This window comes from Artemia sp. Qi Xiang Cuo, chromosome 9, assembly GCF_049724085.1.
Source record: "Artemia sp. Qi Xiang Cuo chromosome 9, ASM4972408v1, whole genome shotgun sequence".
Taxonomy (NCBI): domain Eukaryota; kingdom Metazoa; phylum Arthropoda; class Branchiopoda; order Anostraca; family Artemiidae; genus Artemia; species Artemia sp. Qi Xiang Cuo.
Genome location: NC_142802.1, coordinates 77,062,627 through 77,081,900, shown reverse-complemented (window position 1 = coordinate 77,081,900; position 19,274 = coordinate 77,062,627). Strand labels below are relative to the sequence as shown.

Below are 19,274 nucleotides of genomic sequence, written 5' to 3'. Positions count from 1 at the left end.
AATAGATCTTAAAGCGATTAAGGCTTCAATTGAATATGAAAATCAAGCTTAAAACGAAAACAAACATTTTGCTATTAAAGTATAAATGAAACTGAAAACGAACAGAAATTAGATAAACAATCAATGCGAACAAACATACAATATATATTAATGTAAATGAACAAATAAATCTTAAAACGAGTGAAACTTAAATTGAATATGCAAATCAAGTTTGGATCGAATAAAAATAACTACAAACAAGAGTTTGGGTATCGCCTCAATGGAGAAGCCTAAAACCTACTGCGTCATTGGCGCTTTAATGAAAACAATTTTTTCATTAATTAAGATTTTAGGGAATAAATATCAGCATATTTATATCAAGTTGGCAATACGAATTTTTTTTTCAGTAAACTCATTTGAATTTTTTTTCAGTGAAGTACATATTATTTTCTGTCTTTTAGAAAGCATAGGGGTTTTGAACTCTACTCATATTAATTTATGCTTGTTTTGAGTTTGACTCTAAAATTTATTTTAATTTTTGTTCGTTTTGGGTTTCATTTATTTATTGATACTGATTTAGGGTAGTTGTATGCTTGGTAGATTATATGATAGTCTGGACGCCAGGTGTCGAACGTGTGAATCATACCACGGAATGGGGCTGCTACGATAATTAGCCTACCCTCCACCCCCTAAATTGACCATGCGGATTCAAAAATACCAATCGAACTTGCTTGCGAGTGGTGGAACACACCGAAACTTGACATTTTATTATATTTTGGTGTTTCATGCAAGAAAATGCATTTTCCACAAAGTTTGAGGTGCAGTTTTCCGCTCAAATAGAAATGCCAAGAAACCATAGAATGTTTTCATAACAAACCAACACAATTAGTTAGAAAAAATGGCAGAGTTAAAAAAAATGACAAAACTTTTGAACAGTCTTGGAAAGTATAAACAAAATCAAATTGAATATTAGATATATAATGATATTAATTGTTGAAAGATCCATCAGTTCAAGATTTTTTTTTTTCACTGTAATTTTATTTTCATTTTGAATGGTGTAAGAACTGGAAAAGAATAAATTTGTAATATACGAGTAATTCGTTTTTAGTGAAGCACCAATGACGCAGAAGGCTTTAGGTTTTTACAGTTAAAGAAGGGGCCAGTATCCAAAATTTGTTTGTAGTGAAACTATATTTGTCTTGACTTATCTTGAAAAGAACTAATAAATTAAACTGAATACTTGATGCATAATGATATCTTTGCTAAAAGCTCATCAGTTCAAAATTTTACTGTAATTTTAATACTTATTTTCAATATTAAGTACAAAAAAAAAAACATTTGTAATATAATTCGTTTTCAGTACGGCGCCAATGACGCAGTAGGTTTTAGGCTCCTGCAGTGAGGCGATACCCAAACTCTTGTTTGTAGTTATTTCTATTCGATACAAACTTGATTTGCATATTTAATTTAGGTTTCACTCGTATTAAGATTTATTTATTCATCTACATTAATATATATTGTATGTTTAATCACATTGATTGTTTATTTAATTTTTGTTCGTTTTAAGTTTTATTTAAACTTTAATAGCAATATATTTGTTTTCGTTTTAAGCTTGATTTTCATATTCAATCTAAGCATTACTCGCTTTAAGATCTATTTATTCATTTATATTATTAATTTCTGTATGTTTTTTGATATGATTGTTTATTTAGTTTCTGCTTGTTTTTAGTTTCATTTATTCTTTAATTGTAATTTCTCTTCGTGTCTTTTTCTTAATTTAAACTTGGTTTTTATATCCATAGCATTATTTCAAAAATTCCTTTAAATTTAAAATAAACAATTGATTTTATTATAGTTTTTTTAAAATAATTTTTTTTAATTTTATATTTCAAAAAGTTTCAAGTTTTTATGGTATGGGGGGGGGGGGTGCTTACTGTCCGATTATTCTTGACTTTAAAAAAACAGATCTAGAAGTTTCAATTTAAATCGAATGAGGCTTTTTTCAAAGTCTATACGATTACCTCTTTGATAAAAACCTTATATATGAGCAATAGACAGCTTGCATAACTTGTGGACAGCGATTGACAACAGTGAATGGATTGAAAAAATAGCTCCAATAAGGGGGTTTAGACCATTTCACTTGCTGACTCATAGGGATCACGACTGTTTGGAATTGACCTTAATAGGATTTTGTGTGCCAAAGCAATTTTACGTCTATCTCAGAGTATGTATTTTAACCTTATAATTGGATAATTATAATAGATTTCCTATCTGTTATTCCCATACAAAACCCATTCCCATAAGTTATAAGCCCCCCTTAATAAGTTATGCCCCAGGGCATAACTTACAACGCCTACCCCCGGGCCCTGGTGGGCTCTGTCGACACCGGAGTTTTTTGTTATCAGAACTTTGAACTATTTTAACAAAATGTCTATCTCAAAATTTTAATCTGATGCATTTAGGGCGTGGAGGAGGGGGGGCTAGTCACCCTCCAATCTCGTTTGACTCTTAGAAAGTGAACAAGAACTTTCAATTTTCAGTCAAATGAGACCTCTCCAAAGTTTATACGAGCATCCCTTCCATAAGAAATAATGGGAAGGATTCGGAGAATCCTTAAATTACAACTCTTGCCCTGAGGGCTGTGGGGGAGTTTTCATCCTCAAAGACCGAATTTCCAGAACTTAAAACTACGTTTAATAAAATGGCTGTCTCAAAATTTTGATTGGATGTGTTTGGGAAAAAGGTGGGCGTGAGAGTTGCCCTCAAATCACTTTCGACTATTAAAAAGTGCACTAGCCCTTTGAATTTCCAATCGAATGAGCCTTTTTTTGAAGTTTCTACGACACCGCCTTTTATAAAAACCTTATATGCCCCCAAGACATAACTTAAAACCCTTGCCCTGACGGTTGTGGCGGGTTGTCCTCCTCAAAAATATATTTTCTATCTGGAAATCAACTATGCTGAACGAAATGGCTATCTCAAAATTTTGATTGGATGTGTTTGGGGGAATTATGGGCGTAGGGGAGGGGGGGCTAGTTGTCCTCCAATCACTTTCGAGTATTAAAAAGGGCACTAGCCCTTTGAATGTCCAATCGAATGAGCCTTTTTTGAAGTTTCTACGACAACGCCTTCTATAAAAACCTTATATGCCCTCAGGTAATATCTTAAAACCCTTGCCCTAAAAGTTGTGGGGGAGTGTCCTCCTTAAAACATATTTTCTATCTGGAAATCAACTAAGCTGAGCAAAATGGCTATCTCAAAATTTTGATTGGATGTGTTTGGGGAAATGATGGGTGTCGGAGGGGGGGGGGCTAGTTGCACTCCAATCACTTTAGACTATTAAAAAGGGCACTAGCCCTTTAATTTCCTATCAAATGTGCCTTTGTTAAATTTTCTGTAACAATTCCCTTTAGATAGACATTGGTAGCCACCAGTGCACAACTTACAACCTTTAAATCGAGTGGTTGAGATGGATGTCATTTACAAAATTAAATTTTATATTAGGAAACAAATTTCAATGAACAGACTGGCTATGTCAAAATTTTGATTGGATGTGTTTGGGGAAATGATCGGCGTGGGGGGAGGGGGGCTAGTTACACTCCAATCACTTTCGACTATTGAAAAGGGCATTAGCCCTTTAATTTCCAATCGAATGAACCTGTTTTGAAGTTTCTACGACAACGCCTTCTATAAAAACCTTATAGGCCCCCAGGGCATAATTTAAAACCCTTGACCTGAGGGATTTGGGAGAGAGTCCTCCTCAACAACATATTTTCTATCTAGAAATCAACTACGCTGAACAAAATGGCTATCTTAAAATTTTGATTGGATGTGTTTGGGGGAATGACGGGTGTGGGGGGGGGGGCTAGTTGCCCTCCAATCACTTTCGACTATTAAAAAGGGAACTAAAACTCTCGATTTCAAATCGAATGAGCCCCCTTTGAAGTTTCTACGACAACCCCTTCCATATGAAGTGCCTCTGGGGAAAAAAAATAATAAATAATAAAACATTGGAGCCGAATGGCCTTTACTATAGGCAACGCTATAGCGTTGCCTCTGATTGACGTCATATTTTAACTTTATTTGAAAACTAATTTTCTTAGCAATTTTATATCCGTTTTAACTTAATCCTTTTTATTTGTTTCAAATTGTATTGTCATGTTAAAAAAAAACTCATGCATGTAAAAGAAAATCCTCTAAAAGAGCTTGTCCGGGGGTGGGGGGGGGGAGATGCAAAATGTCCAATTTGATTTATCAAATGTAATTCTTTTTATTTCCTAAGGAAGGTAGCATCAGACAAGTCTTATTCCCAGGATTCAACATTCCCTCACATCCTCCACGTCTGCGCAGATTAGCAGATGAACGTTTTATTTTATTTCAGGTTCAATATATTTCTGCGACAAGACGAACAGCAGTCGTCACCGTTTCAGAATTCTTATTGCATATCAGCCTAAATATCTTCCTCCAAATAAAGGAACTTTATGGGGTTCATCCCTGAAGACCCTCTCATAAGAAATTGAGTAATTTTGCCCTATTAACTCGCTTTTATGCTTCAGGTACCCTCTCCTGTTAAAAAAACAAACTATTAACAAAAGCCGTAATTGCTGTTGCAAAGTTATAAGAATATTGAGTAACTGCGAGCATTACTGTACAAACACCATATAGCAGCCATTTATCTATTTTTTATAAACTCTATATACGTTTGGGGACGAATGCGCCATCTTACGACAGTATGACCTTCCTAACTGGGAGGCTATGTGAACAACTTCTCAACATTTCTAATCCAATTAGCTATCTAACAATTTCCTCTGGATAGCAGTTTGGCATATAGCCGGGCCAAAGTACTTGTACCACACCGCAATTGCAATTGTTATACGCATTCTGTTCATGATTTGCTCCGTCAATAGTTAGGTTTACATCCAAATCTCGCAGGTTTGGCAATTCGGCTTAAAATTTGTAGTTGACTATTCTCGAATATGTTGAATTTGAAGGTGTAATTTTTCCTAAGATCGAACTCCCTCTTACGGGGTGCTTCCGCCTGTTTCTAAAATCAAATAAATTCCCATATTTTGAATCAACATGAAAAATCAAATTTGTGTGTGTATGTGTGTTAATCTTCGTTTTTTAGGGTGTCCACTACCGTTGACAAAGTTTGCTTCTTATTGATCGTGCATTACTACGGCAAGTTTGAAAGAGAGAAACAAAAGGGTTCCCACATAACTCAACCACCATCAACTCAACTACTATAACTCGACCACCAAACAACTCAACCATCCTGAACTCAACCACCACATAAATCCCCTACCTTAAATTAAACCACCATCAACTCAACCACCACATAACTCATATCTGTTCCAATTCTTCGTCTCGTTACGGGTTTTTATAATGTATGGTTTTAAAAAAGGATCAGAAAACGAAACGTGCAATTGGTGTCATTTTTCTGAATAGCAAAAGACAACTCAAAGAGAGAAAAACTTGACTCTAGAAAGAAAAATGCGTTTCGGGGATTCGTATTAATGTTTCTGCCATTTTCACATAAAATCTTTAACAACCGTAAATATCTTTATCTTCTAAATTTTTTAAGCTTCGATCTGACCACAAGAATGGGGGGACACACAAACACTGGAAGGAAAGGGTGATTTATTCATAAAGTCAACAATATTCTTCTGGGAGGGGAAACTGCAGAAAGTTAACAGAAATCATAATCTTTGTGGGTGTTTTTGCATTCAAAGCATCTTTTTACCCCTGCATATGACCAATCGCTTTGCGGCATCTAATTTTGTTTCTTCCTGAAGGCATATTTGAACGTAACAAACAACAAAAGCACGAAGAACAATAGGGAAGTCTTTTTGCAAGACAGTGGAGATAACTTGAGTGACTATTTCGGCCCTATGTCCAAGCGTCCTCAGCAAGACAAAAATGTATAAGAAAAAGGACTCACAACAACATGCGACCAATAAAACTAACAAATTAAAAAATTTTCAAAGCAGTCCTAGCATTCTTACTTCAGCAAAGTTCAACCAGGACTGATAAAAAGTAAGGTAAAACAAGGCGATTCAATGCTGAAAGAAAAATAATTTAAAAACACGTTCTTATTGCTAATCCAGCCTTTTTGGCAGCTAATCTCAAAGGTCGTTTTGTGACCTGTTCTGTGTTAATGTCTATTGGTTTTTTAAAATATTTTGTAAGATCATTTTTAATTAAATTTATGTATAGAGCATTTAGTGTATATTCCCCCAGGTCCCTATTTAAGGAAAAGTTATTATTAATCTTAAGTATGATTTCAATTGATTCTTGGACTACCTGCTTTATGCCTAGGTCATTGCTAATAAGGGCAGATTCATCAAAAAGTATATTGTGGCTAGGATTTTCAAAAATATGGCTGCCTAATGCAGAATCAAATGAATTTGATTTTTGGGATGTAGGGGAGGTAAATTATGTTTAAGGGCTTGTCAGAAATCTCACATGGAAAACTATCATTAATTTTAAGGGAGTATCTTTTCAGTCTACAGTTAATTACACTAGGCCTATTAATAAATAAAATAGGATACCCATTTCCAAAAAGTATGTCCCTGATAAAGTTCAGTTCTGCTGTGATGTAGGAATCAGAACAAATGTTTAGGGCACGATAGACTAGGGATATTACGACTTCTCTTTTAGAAATCGAAATTCCAAAGGCTTGGTTAAGCGAAGATTAGCCTATAGTTGAGGGTGTTGCGGAAACGCACTGTGGAGTTCGTAGTTTTTACTACACAATTCAGTGAACTTCAAATGTGGTTCCAGAAGATTGGTAAAAAGTTTGACAATGCAAACCCTTGACTTGGCATTTGAATGTCACGAAAGTAGATATCATTCAAGCAACTCAAGAGAGAATTTGAATTATCACCTTTGGAGAAATGACCACAGAGTTCATCAAACACTCTTTGAATATCTTTTAATGGAACAAAAGATAAGGCCGAGATACTTGTGATGAGGATATTAAAATTGGGGTTATTTTGAACTCTTGTTTGAAGCCCAGCGATTTAATCTTATGATAGGCTGTAAAAACGGAAAGAAAAATTAACTAAAGAAGCATTTATAGCAGCTTTTTTGAATATCTGTGAGAATTCTAGTGTGATTGACTCTTAGCACCAAGTCTTTGAGTGCTTGTACCATGCCTTGATATGTGATTTCTGCCGTATTAGGCAAAAGAAAATAAATGCATGGTGGATATGAATCACCAATCTTTGTATGTATATACAATACATGCAAAGCTATATAGGTAGAAAAAAAGCCAGGTCAAAGCCTTAAAGGTTCCGTCACCTAAATAATAGTTCTGATCTCTCAAGATACTTCAGCGTATCTCTATGACCCAAAGCCAAATGTCTCTTAGGAATAGTTTGTCCGGAGTTGTAAAGGACAAGATTTTGATGCAAATTCTGGGACTTCAAATGACAATCAAGTTGGAAGCTCGAAGATTTTAATCGCTTTTTTCCGTCCTTCTCGATAAATGGATTCTTCTAAGGCATTCTTTGTAGGCATTCTAACAAGTACGTCCTCATTTTTAATTTGATGCTGTTCCCCTAAAATGTTTCTAGTTGAAACAAAGGAAGTGGTTGCTGCTCGTTTAACGTTGGACTTTAATTTAGAAGTTTCACATTGATTGGATCACCAAGGTGTGAATACTCACCAGGCTTTGGTGGTTGATGAACAGATTTTAATTGAAACAGATGTGAGTCATGTGATGGTTGAGTTGATGGTGGTTTAGCTTTGCGGTGGTTAAGGTGATGGGTGTTGAGCTGTTTTGTTGTTGACTTTAAGATAGTTGAGTCCTTGGTAGTTGAGTTGTTGCTGATTGAGTTGTCGGTGGTTGAATTTAAGATAGTTGAATTCAGGATGGTTGAGCTGATGCTGGTTGAGTTATTTGGTGGTTGAACTTAAGGTAGTTGCGTTGTATGGTAGTTGAATTAAGGGGGGTTGAGTTGTCTGGTAGTCGTGTCATGGGGGTTGAGTTGATGGTTGTCGAGTTGTGTGTTCATCAAGCTGTTTTCATAGGGAGGATCAGCAGGACACTAGAGATCAGAAGAATAAAAGCTTGAATGAACATGCACTGGACTAATTCACCTCCCATTGAGAACGGCTTATGAACAGTTTTTAGGGACCATTTCGGAATTGTGGAGCTTAGACACAACCCTTAGGCATCAGAGTAATGATTTGTTTTCCATTGGATTTTCTTTACTCATTTATCGCATGATTGTTGAGAATAATTAATTCATCTTATGTATTGCTTTACAAGTCTGATGGAGTTTTCTACTTATTCCGGTATGTTTGGTGTGTTTGTTGAAACAATATTTGCGTGTATTCTTAAAACCATATAATTCATTGCCTGATTAGGTATCATATAATAGAGAAGAGCATTGCATACGTGAACAGTTGAATCGTCACCAGTTAGATGCAGGTGCACATGGATCAAATTATAGTTGTGATTATTCGTAAAAGAGAATTAGGCTTAGATGGCTTCGTTTGCCTGCCTCAAGCATCTTTTCTTGAAATCTTTGTTGCTTATATGAAATAAAAAGGGCTAGGAGCATGCCAAAACGCATCCGATCTGTAGTCTATAATAAAGTAGTATGTTTATGCCAAAACAGAAAAGCAAATTCAGTTTTTAACAAACTAAATGAGAATGTTATTCAACCTAAGAATCGTGGTCGCTCCGCTGTGATCCTGCTGGGCTTCCCCAATAGGCAAAACTCAAAGTGTTTATAAATATTTCAGTTCTCGGTTCTGCCTACAAGTCCAATGGACATTGTCCGTCATGAGTCAACTAAAAAAACTTTTAGGCACCCCCATTGCAATTCCAGTGGGTTTTGCCCCGTAGGCAAAGTTCATATAATAAGAACAATCTCAGTCGTGCACTTGCCTGTATGATGTGTTAATGATCGGTCATAAGTCTTTGAATCATTTTTGGGGTCTTCAATTTCTTCAAATGACTCACACAGCTGAAAGACTATTTGAACTACCCTTATACTATGCCTATATACCCTAGTTCTGCCCTAAGATGGATTATAGACTATCATCAACAATGATTAAAAATTAATCATTTTTATACAACTATTAAAAATTCAATCCAACTTTATCTCTCACAGAGACCTCTTAATTTACTTAAAAAGGGTGGCAATTTTTAAATTTTAGTTCGAATGAGCCCTCTTTCGATAATCTGTCACTTCTCTAATACAATTGTCAACGGTAAAAAAAAACACGCACACGTGACCATTCTTCTCTGGAGAAATATGAAGTTTCGATTTTTTTGATTAGCTGTCTTAATTGTTTTCGTGGATGTTGAATTTCAAAGTAGAATCCCTTTTGTTAATTATGCAAATATGATATTCTGATAGCTTTCGATGAGCAAACACAAAATTGGTAAAGTTTCAAAATTTAAAATTTGCATAGGTAGTAGGCTCATTTGCTCCATATATTGCAATCAAAACTCGTTTTTAAAGTTTTTGTTTCTATCAATATCGATTATGTAGAAGAGAAAAGCTCTTCCGTATCTTTCTATGAAAATTTTACTATCATCAGCAAGTGAAATTAATCATTTTTATACAACTATTAAAAATTCAATCCAACTTTATTTCTAACAGAGACTATTTGTCTTGGCTTTACTCTAATTAGCCATGGCTCTCAAGTCTTTCATCACTTTCACCATGTTGATAATTCCACAACTTTAAAAGTGTGGTCAAGCCTGTATTTTATGTAAAGTTCAATGATATAAAAGTTTACCTGATTATTCTACGGCTCTGTAAACTGACTTCTAAAGATAATAATTTATAGATACTGTCTCAATTCAGTATTATTTAACTATTTTATTTTATTGTCGTATTATGCTGATGATTCGTTATTCCGTATATGATTTTTTTTTGGCAGTCTGCAAGGTTTCAGCCCTTTGGCTTTAAATCCATAACAAAAAAATTATACCACCCGTGGTTTTCTCTTGAATATGGCACCTTCTTTCTTTCGCTAAAATCGTTCTTTAAACCGTTTCCTGGACCTAACTTAGTGAACCGTACCAAAGTTCCTTATGCTAGTCTAAAATCTTTAAATTGAAGTATAAACCCCTTGTAATAATTTTATAGATTTGGCTCACTCTGTTATTGGAGACATTTTTCAGCTTACAGAAAGGGGAAAAGTAAATCGCCCGATTCTTCCGCATATAGGAGCTGCAGAATTAGATTTAGCCATTCGAACGGTACCGGAGAGAGTGAAAAAAATAAGGGACGAAGAAGACTTTTTATTAGCAAAAATAAACACAGTACTGGTAAGTGCATTTGTTGCCAACCTGATAATGTTTTTATTATTATTATTTTTTTTTTTACAACAGGCGTAAAACAGTCGAATCCAGGGGCAAACAAGGCACCTTATTCTGGAGGATATGTGTCGAAGATAAAAAATTGGTATTAAGCAATCTTTATTAGAGATAAATTGAAAAAAAATCAAATAAAAATCAAGCGTATGAACTGAAAATTTTAAAGATTTAAGATAACAAGTATCAATAAACTCTTCCATTCTAGAGACATTGCAGAAAAGGCTTTTAAACCATTCCCATTGCCGTTGTGTTATAGCAATCGTTCTTGGAGTAGAGAAGAGAGAAGTCAAACTTTAACGTAAGGGGAGGAGGCTGAGGGGATAGGGAAGTCCTATTCATATGAAAGACTATTTCTTTCCGTTTTACTTTTACTCTGCACTTTCATTAGAGGAAGCTTGTTTTTGTTGTAGGTATGTATAGGGTTATTCTCAATATGAGACGGGCTATTAACATCTCAACCTCCCTCTTAACGTTACAGTTTTAATTTTTATTTAGCAGTGCTTGAGCGAAGACGCTCATTTAGAAATAACTGAGAGATCATTTCAAAATTAATGGAAGAAACCCATATATGCTAATGTCTTTGCTATAAAAGGGGAGTGAATACCCCACAGCCCCCTTAGTGCTTTCTTTCAGCCTTTACTGCTCCAAATCTGTAATTATAAATTATTCTAAGTGAATTCATGTCTGAGGATAGACTTGATTGTGTTGTTCTTGTTGTGGTTCCAGCAGCAGAATCTTGAAGAGATATTTACTTTTTGGTATCAATGACACTTAAATTAACTGGTCTTTCGCGATAGGGTTTATGTTTGTCCACTCTTTGAAGTGCATCTTGAAATAAAACTAGTTTTTATCATCGGCAATATTTTATCAGACGGGCGAAGGTTGAATATATCTTAATCAAATCCCGACAGGTTTTCAGATACATGTCTGTAGGTAGGTCAATGATGCAAATTGGATTGTACAATCTTTAGTACCCAAATATGGGTGTATTGTCTTTATTGCATAGCATCCAAATGGCCTGAAGGATCTTCTGCCTAGTCTTTTGTCCGGAGTATTAGGATCACTACTACTGGTGTTGGCTTTAGAACACCTCTTTGAAGGTTTTAGGTCCCCCACTTCCTATAAAATGTTCCAGTGGTTTGCACACTTGTAGCTGTTGCTCTAACACATAATATTTTAGGACCGTTAGTTTTATTTGATAATTGAGGTTCCCTTTTAAGGACTGCATGATGTCTATTGACGAATGTAACATCGTACACAAGTATGTTTTCCGAGAAAAGAAGGCCAAAACTCCGTTTTGCAAGTCAAAATACCAGAAGTCAACACCTTGCTGCAGTTTGACCTCTTAATTTACTTAAAAAGGGCGGCAATTTCTAAATTTTAGTTCGAATGAGCCCTCTTTCGATAATCTATCACTTCTCTAATACAATTGTCAACAGTAAAAAAAAAACATGCACACTTGACCATTCTTCTCTGGAGAAATATGAAGTTTTCGATTTTTTTGGATTAGCAGTCTTAATTGTTTTCGTGGATGTTGAATTTCAAAGTAGAATACCTTTTGTTAATTATGCAAATATGATATTCTGATAGCTTTCGATGAGCAAACACAAAATTGGTAAAGTTTCAAAATTTAAAATTTGCATAGGTAGTAGGCTCATTTGCTCCATATATTGCAATCAAAACTCAAAACTTAAAGTTTTTGTTTCTATCAATATCGATTATGTAGAAGAAAAAAGCTCTTCCGTATCTTTCTACGAAAATTTTACTGTAGTAAAAATAGGTATTTTTGGTGAAGTAAAATAAAGAAAGCGAAGTCTAGGGGTACACATTGACCGGGAAAAAATAAATTTACAAGGGGGTTTATGGAGGGTGAATTTTTGTAACGCCATGAGATATGAAACTTTTATCTTGTAAAATAAAAGAATAATCATAGGAGATGGATCAAAAAGAATATCACAGCTTTGGATGGCACATATCTAGGGATGAATAGCTAGTAATATATTGATGCTTTAAAAGCTGAATTATTGAAAAGATAGGGAAAAATATCCACAGAGAACTCGTTTACTAGGGTTCGTATCAAGGGTGCCGGCAGACAATTTTACAGGGGGAAGGGGGCAGACCCCAAAATAGCAATGGTGGTTGGATGACAGGGAATATATTTTACAATATTTTTTTTCGTAGGAGTCAGTTTGTTTTTAAATATTCTTAGGTAAAAAATCTTAAATAAAATGAGTAATTTAATTGCATGCAAAATGAAGTTTTTTCATCGCTTCTCCCGTTTTTTAGAATTAGTAATATTGCGCATGTAAAAACCACATTTTTTAATTTTGCTAAGTTCCTTTGCCGATTTTCTAAATCTGAATCAAACACTTTTTTAATGAATACATATAAAAGAAAAGACCCTGTTGATGTTTTGGAGAAAAAGCAAAAGAAATGTTTTATCCAATTTACCTGTGTTTTCTCATAATTTATATAAAGCTGCGCACGAAGCTTAATTAATTTTATTTAATTTTGTTTTACTTATTTTTTTTATATATTTTTTTATTAATTATTGAATGAAGTGTTAATTTGTGAAGTGTTAATTTTAAGTGTTAATTTATTATTTACTGAAAGAAGTGTTAAATTATGTGGTAAGTTAGATTGAAGGCCTTTGCTTACTTGTTGTTATATAGTTTAAAAGAATTTTATGGCCTGTTGATTAGTGGTAATTTTTTTTTTTTTTTTTTACTCTTCGTATTCGGAGGAAATAAAAAGTTTGAATTGAATTGAAACAAAACATAGTAAATTTTAAACGACGAGGATTCCGGGAAAAGGGATCAATTTATTAAATCAATAATGTATTTAATTATCATGCACTTAATCTTAAAAGAAAATCAAACTCAAACCAAAATTAGAAGAACATTTATTGTTTCCGTAGATTATAACTGATGTAGATTTGTCTTTGTGCCATTCCCTACTGTTTTCAATAGTTTACAGAAGGAGTAGATACTCAAAATCATCCTGCCTACATAGTTTTGATTTTATACCGGCAATGTAAAATGTACCTCTTTCAAAACATGACAATTCTCCCCCTCGAACTTAAATCTGTTATGTATTCAGGCTTAAAAAAAATAGAATAGCAAAAGAAAAACAAAATTTAAACTTACTATCCAGCTGTCAATTTGACCCTCATTCTTTTTATTGTCCTATTCAACTAAATAAAATAAACAGGTTCAAATAATTTGTCGTGACAAAAGAATCTTATTAAATAGTTTGTGATAAAAAACTGTAAGTAAAAAGTGACTTAGACGAATATTCACCGAAACTAAAAATAAAATTCTCGTGACCATTCGCTAAACCGGCAGTATTGGCTTTTTATGCTGATCCTAAATATATGAAATTTTTTCAGTTTATATTTACCCAGACAAAACCAAAAATCCGAGAAAATTTGCCTGATTTTTAAAAATAGGGGAAACACACCAAAAAAAACAAGCGATCTTATTGAAAATCCCTTTATAAGATACGTCATACCAGAGAACCCTACCGTAGAGGTTTCAAGCTCCAATCTTCAAAATGTGGAGTTTCATGTTTTTTTTTTAGAAGAAACATCGTCGATGCATGTTTAATTGTTTTGTCTTTTCGCTGGGGTGATTGTATCAAACCGAAGGTCCAAGATAATTCGGAGGGAGCTCATTCAAACGTAAATTTAAAGCTCTTTTTTAAGTGACCATACAGATTGGGCCAGAAGAAAGTCTTGTCTTCTGACATTTTAGGGCACCAAACTACGACTTTATCCCGAAGAGGACGAATTTGCAATCAATTTAAGATTCTGAGTATCTAATTGATTTAAAAGTATCAATAACTATATTTTAGGCTTCCTAGTTGTAAAAGAAGTAATGCCAGACGGGGGCAGTACTGGATTCAACCAAGTTGATTCACTTAATTTTAAAGAAATTACGCTACGTTCGATGATCTGTAATTGCGTATGAGCTATAATGAGGTAGGGGTGGGGGGGTGAGTCATTGAAAAGGTGAGGGTAGGGTAGATTCCTAAAAAGTAAGTTTTATTGGAAAAACTGCTTACTCATCTTGAGGCTTCAATTAAATGTTGAAAGAGGTAGGGGGGAGTAGGAATTAATTAATATGTTTCTCTATACAGCTAAAATGTTACACTTTCAAAACTACAAGCACAGAGGTTGAAAAGACAAGGCAGGTCATCATCAGCCCCGCCAGAAAATTTCTTTGGGGTGGCAAATACTGCTAGGACTTAGTTTTCAGCAATTTTCAATGGTAATATTTTTCTTTTTCTATTAATATGAAATACTTCAGTGCATTAAAAAAAAAATATATTTAATGTATTTACCGATAAGAAAATCCTATTGTAGAGGCTGTGATGCCTTCAGTCATGTAGAAGATCAAAAACCTCACAGAATGTCCATCCATACAAACAATAATCCTCCTTTTCATCCAACCGAAATTCTTCAATAGTAATATTCAAGGACTTTTCACCAAAATTACTATTCATCGCCAATTTTTTAAGTATATTCAAATTTTATCAGAAATTGAAATTGAAAATTTTAACGTAGGACTACTAATCAACGTACAGCTATTTATTTACACATTTTAAAAGCAATTAACCAGGGATGTTGGTTAGCCCTGGGTATGCTTTGGAAAACAATCAGAAATTAAATAAATAAGACCTATATGAACAGATTATTATTTATATGAAGGGGACTGTCTCCTCCTTAGCTCTTTACTCTTAACTGTGAAGTTTGGTTTTTTTTCCAAAATTTTTCAGAAAATTTGCAATTGGAAAAAAAAATTTTCAAAGCACTAAAAAAATTTTGTTTAATGAGCAAGGTGTTGAGAAGGGGGCAGCCCTTCCTATTTGTAGAGTAATTTATATTTTTTTTAAGTTTTAAGGTTGCTTTTTACTTTAGTTGAAAAACCTTTTCTATTTTATTCCATGAAACAGAAAAGTCTTATGAATGCAATGTTTTTGGTAACGCAGAAAAAACATTCAATATTTCAATGATTTCTGTTTGGATTATGAAGTTTAATCAAACAGTTCGTGGTAACAAAGTGTAAATAAGGAGCGACCTGGCTCATTAGTAACCGAAACGCAAAAAAACGTAATTTGGATATTAATAGCTATATCAAAAGAATTGGCTTATTATGCTGATTCTAAATAAACAAGTTTCATTAAGTTTAGTCTCATCCATCAAAGGTTACGAGCCTGAGAAAATTTGTACAATTTTCAAAAAAGAGGGGAAAGACCCCCTTGAAGTCATGGAATTTTAATGAAAATCACACCATCAGATTCAGCGTATCGAAGAACCCTACTGAAGAGATTTCAAGCTCATATCTGCAAAAAAGTGGAATATTGTAATTTTATTCTCCAGAAGAAAGGTCACAGATGCGTGTTTATTTATTTATTTTTTTTCAGGGGTGATCGTATCAACCCAGTGGGTCTAGAATGTCGGGAAAGGGCTCATTCTAACGTAAATGAAGACTTCTAGTGTCCTTTTTAAGTGACCAAAAAATTGGAGGGCAACTAGCCCCCCTCCCACGCAACTTTTTTCCCGAAATCGTCGGATCAAAATTTTGAGATAGGTTTTTTGTTCAGCATAGTTTAAAGGCCCAATAACTATGTCTTTGGAGATAAAATGACCCCTTACAGCCCCTTGGGAGAGGATTTCTAGTTATAAAATTTGCCCATTGTTTACGTATAGTATTTGTTATTAGGAAGTATGCGTTCATTTTTCGGGTGGGGAGGGGAGGACGAATTTTCTGTTGAGAGGATTTTGCACGGGGAGAATTTTCCATGGACAGGAAGTTTTCAGGGGTGAACTTTTCAGGGAAAATTTTGCAATGGGTGAATTTGCCTGAATTCTTGTCCGAAATTTCTTTATCTTTACAGATTCAATTTCACGCGTGGAAATGCTAAGGGTAACTGTCCGGGGTAAAGTTTCACCAGGATTGAATTTTCCAGAGGATATTTCTTCGAGGAGGGGAATTTTTCCGTGAAGGTGTAGCCAGTTATCTTGGGGTTATTCAAACCGATCAGAAATTAAATAAAGAAAAGTTTTTTCAACTGAAAGTAAGGAGCAAAATTAAAACTTAAAACGAAGAGGAATTTATTACGTATATGAGGGGGGGTTGCTCCCTCCTCAACACCTCGCTCTTTACGCTAAAGTTTAAATTGTGTCCCAATTCTTTAAAAACGACTCCTGAAACATAAGGGTCGTTTAATTAGAACGATAAGTAACTTTTTTTTAAATAACGACAAACTGTAGCGTGAAGAGTGAGGTGTTGAGGGGAGGGGACAACCCCCCTCATATACGCACTAATTTCTATTCGTTTTAAGTTTTAATGTTGCTCCTTACTTTCAGCTTAAAAAAAGCTTGTTTTTTTTAATGAAGCATAGAAACAAACATTTTTCTAAAGGCAATGGAAAAAGTACGTCAATTAAAGTAAAAGTTTATAAAAAATGTATATGAGGGGGGGTTGTTCCCTCCTAAACACCTCGCTCTCTACGCTAAAGTTCAAATTGTGTCCCAATTCTTTAAAAAGGACTCCTTAAACACAAGGATCGTTTAATTAGAACAATATGTAACTTTTTTTTTAAAATAACGACAAACAGTAGCGTGAAGAGTGAGGTGTTGAAGGGAGGGGGAAACCCCCCTCATATACCCACTAATTTCTATTCGTTTCAAGTTTTAATGTTGCTCCTTACTTTCAGCTTAAAAAAAGCTTGCTTTTTTAATGAAGCATAAAAACAAACATTTTTCTAAAGGCAATGGAAAAAGTGCATCAATTAAAGCAAAAGTGTATAAAAAATGAAAAAAGTTAGTAATTAAAAAAATACAAAAATTGATAGTCTACGTACAAAAACTAATATGTAAACTCCCAGCATTCAGTTCTGTTGAGCAATGCCGAAGCGTTGGACGGATATTTTTTTTAACAATATCGACAGCTTTGAACTTGGTTATCAAACACCAAAATAAAACGTTGTTCAAAATTTGTTCAAAATAAAACGTTAGACTAAGATTAAGAAAATCAAATAAAAAATTTTAATTCAATATTTTTAATTTAGTTTAGAATAACAAAAACCAATATATCTGAGACCTTTATACTTCATAACTGTTAAAAATTAAATATTCCTCAAAGTGACAACTAGATAAATACAATCACTCATGGGAAAAAAATGATTATAAAACACAAAAAACCTATATGTTCAGGGGTAAAATACAGAAATTTCCAGCATTCCGTTCAGGGGAAACATTTCTGATTATAGTGGCTTCATATACCAGCTCATGGCTCTTGCAATGCAAGCGAAAGTTGACAGCATATTTTCACCGAAATTGCCCCTTAGTTTTCCTTGTGTTTACTACAACTTTTTGAACTTTCTTTTGTACTAATAACTGCACTAATTATTAATAAACAAATACATATTTAGGATCAAACAGTTCGTGGTAACGATGTAAGTAAGGAACGGCTCAATAGTAGCCGAAACTCTAAGAAGCGAAATTTCGATTTTATTGTTTTAAAATTTATTTTTTATTTTTTTAAAAAGTAGAGTTGTGAGAAAAAGTCAAACTTTAGCGTAAAGTGCGGGGTGTTGAGGAGGGGACAGCCCCTTTCGTATACGGAATAATTTCTGTTCGTTTTATGTTTCAATGTCGCTCCTTATTTTCAGTTAAAAAAAACTTGTTTTTTATTTAATAACCGTTAAAAACTGATTCTTTGATTGCATTTTATCAAAACGTAGGCTCATATAGGCCTACTTTTGTTATTGGTAAGGATCGTTATTTACTTACCATTCATTACTATGAAGAATTAGATATTTTTTTTTCTTTTTTTTTGTTGCTCCAACAAAATAATCTAGAAAAAATGTTTGCAGAAAACTGGAAAGAGATCTCTCAGTCACAAATTAAAGCTTATATTTTCCTTATTAAACGTCAAAATCTATTGGTAGGCAGCCAACAGTGGGGCAGCACACGTCTTTTCCATGGTTTTTCCCTATTCTCCTCTCTTTCCTTTGGTTTCCTTATAATTACTTTATAGTCCCAAATTTCCAGGGGGGCACGCCCCCCTGCCCCCTGCTCATGCCCATGGCTCGTATGCCGTTTGTTGTATAAGCTTTGGATAATTCGGAAGTCAGCTCCGTAAGAGAGGCAGTGAGCCAAAATTAGGGAAAGATTTTTCTTCCCCCACGTATAGGGATGGTGATAATATTGTTTAATAATATGACTTCTTGGAAGTATCTAGGAAACAAGTAATAGTTAAATTTATTAAACTTCTTGTTTTGGGCAAAATTATCAGAGATCCGAATAGTTCTTGCTCAGTAATTGACCATGTACCATGTCAGATTAATGGTATAGTGAATATGTCCGTAATATAAGCCACAAGCATGTTTGCTATAAAGTCACGCTTTAATGGGCTAATAAAAAGAACTATAATCATTCCTGTTGCAGTCTTTATAGATAGTGATAGTTGGTTTTTCCACTGAGTTCATTTCCCTCTCGAGACATAATTCAGTGAAAAAAAAAAAACAATAAAAAGCAAAATTTCCCAAAGGAAATATTTTGGGCAGGTTCATGGCAATAGAATAATGATTATGACGCTAAAATGATAATTTTAGCATAGTGATACATAATAATTAGCATAATAGCTGTAAATTGGTACCATTAATTATAATAATATTAATGACAATATAATAGCAATAATAATATTATTTTAATAATAGAAGTTACACTACAATAAGTGTGATTTTTCCGTTTTAAAATCCGAATTTCAAATAAAAAATATTTTTTGGAGCCAAGAGATTACGACAGAAGAAGAAGAAGCGTAATTTTAGGTCAATAATATGGTTGAACTAAAGAGAAATGGACAAGGACAAAACTTCAATGCGTAGTCAAAATTTTCGATGGACAGTAGTTTTGTTGAATAAGTTTTTGATGAAATTTTTACTA

At 34.0% G+C, this 19,274-nt stretch overlaps 1 protein-coding gene across 1 annotated transcript in view; it reads left to right on the top strand.

Annotated features, from left to right (window-relative positions):
- Positions 1–19,274, top strand: part of LOC148949038 (uncharacterized) — a 133,007-nt gene that overhangs the window by 34,140 nt on the left and 79,593 nt on the right. The window contains exon 3 of the mRNA XM_089095095.1: positions 10,092–10,273. Coding sequence (XP_088951221.1) covers positions 10,092–10,273 — 182 coding nt within the window. The remainder of the gene's footprint in view (positions 1–10,091; positions 10,274–19,274) is intronic.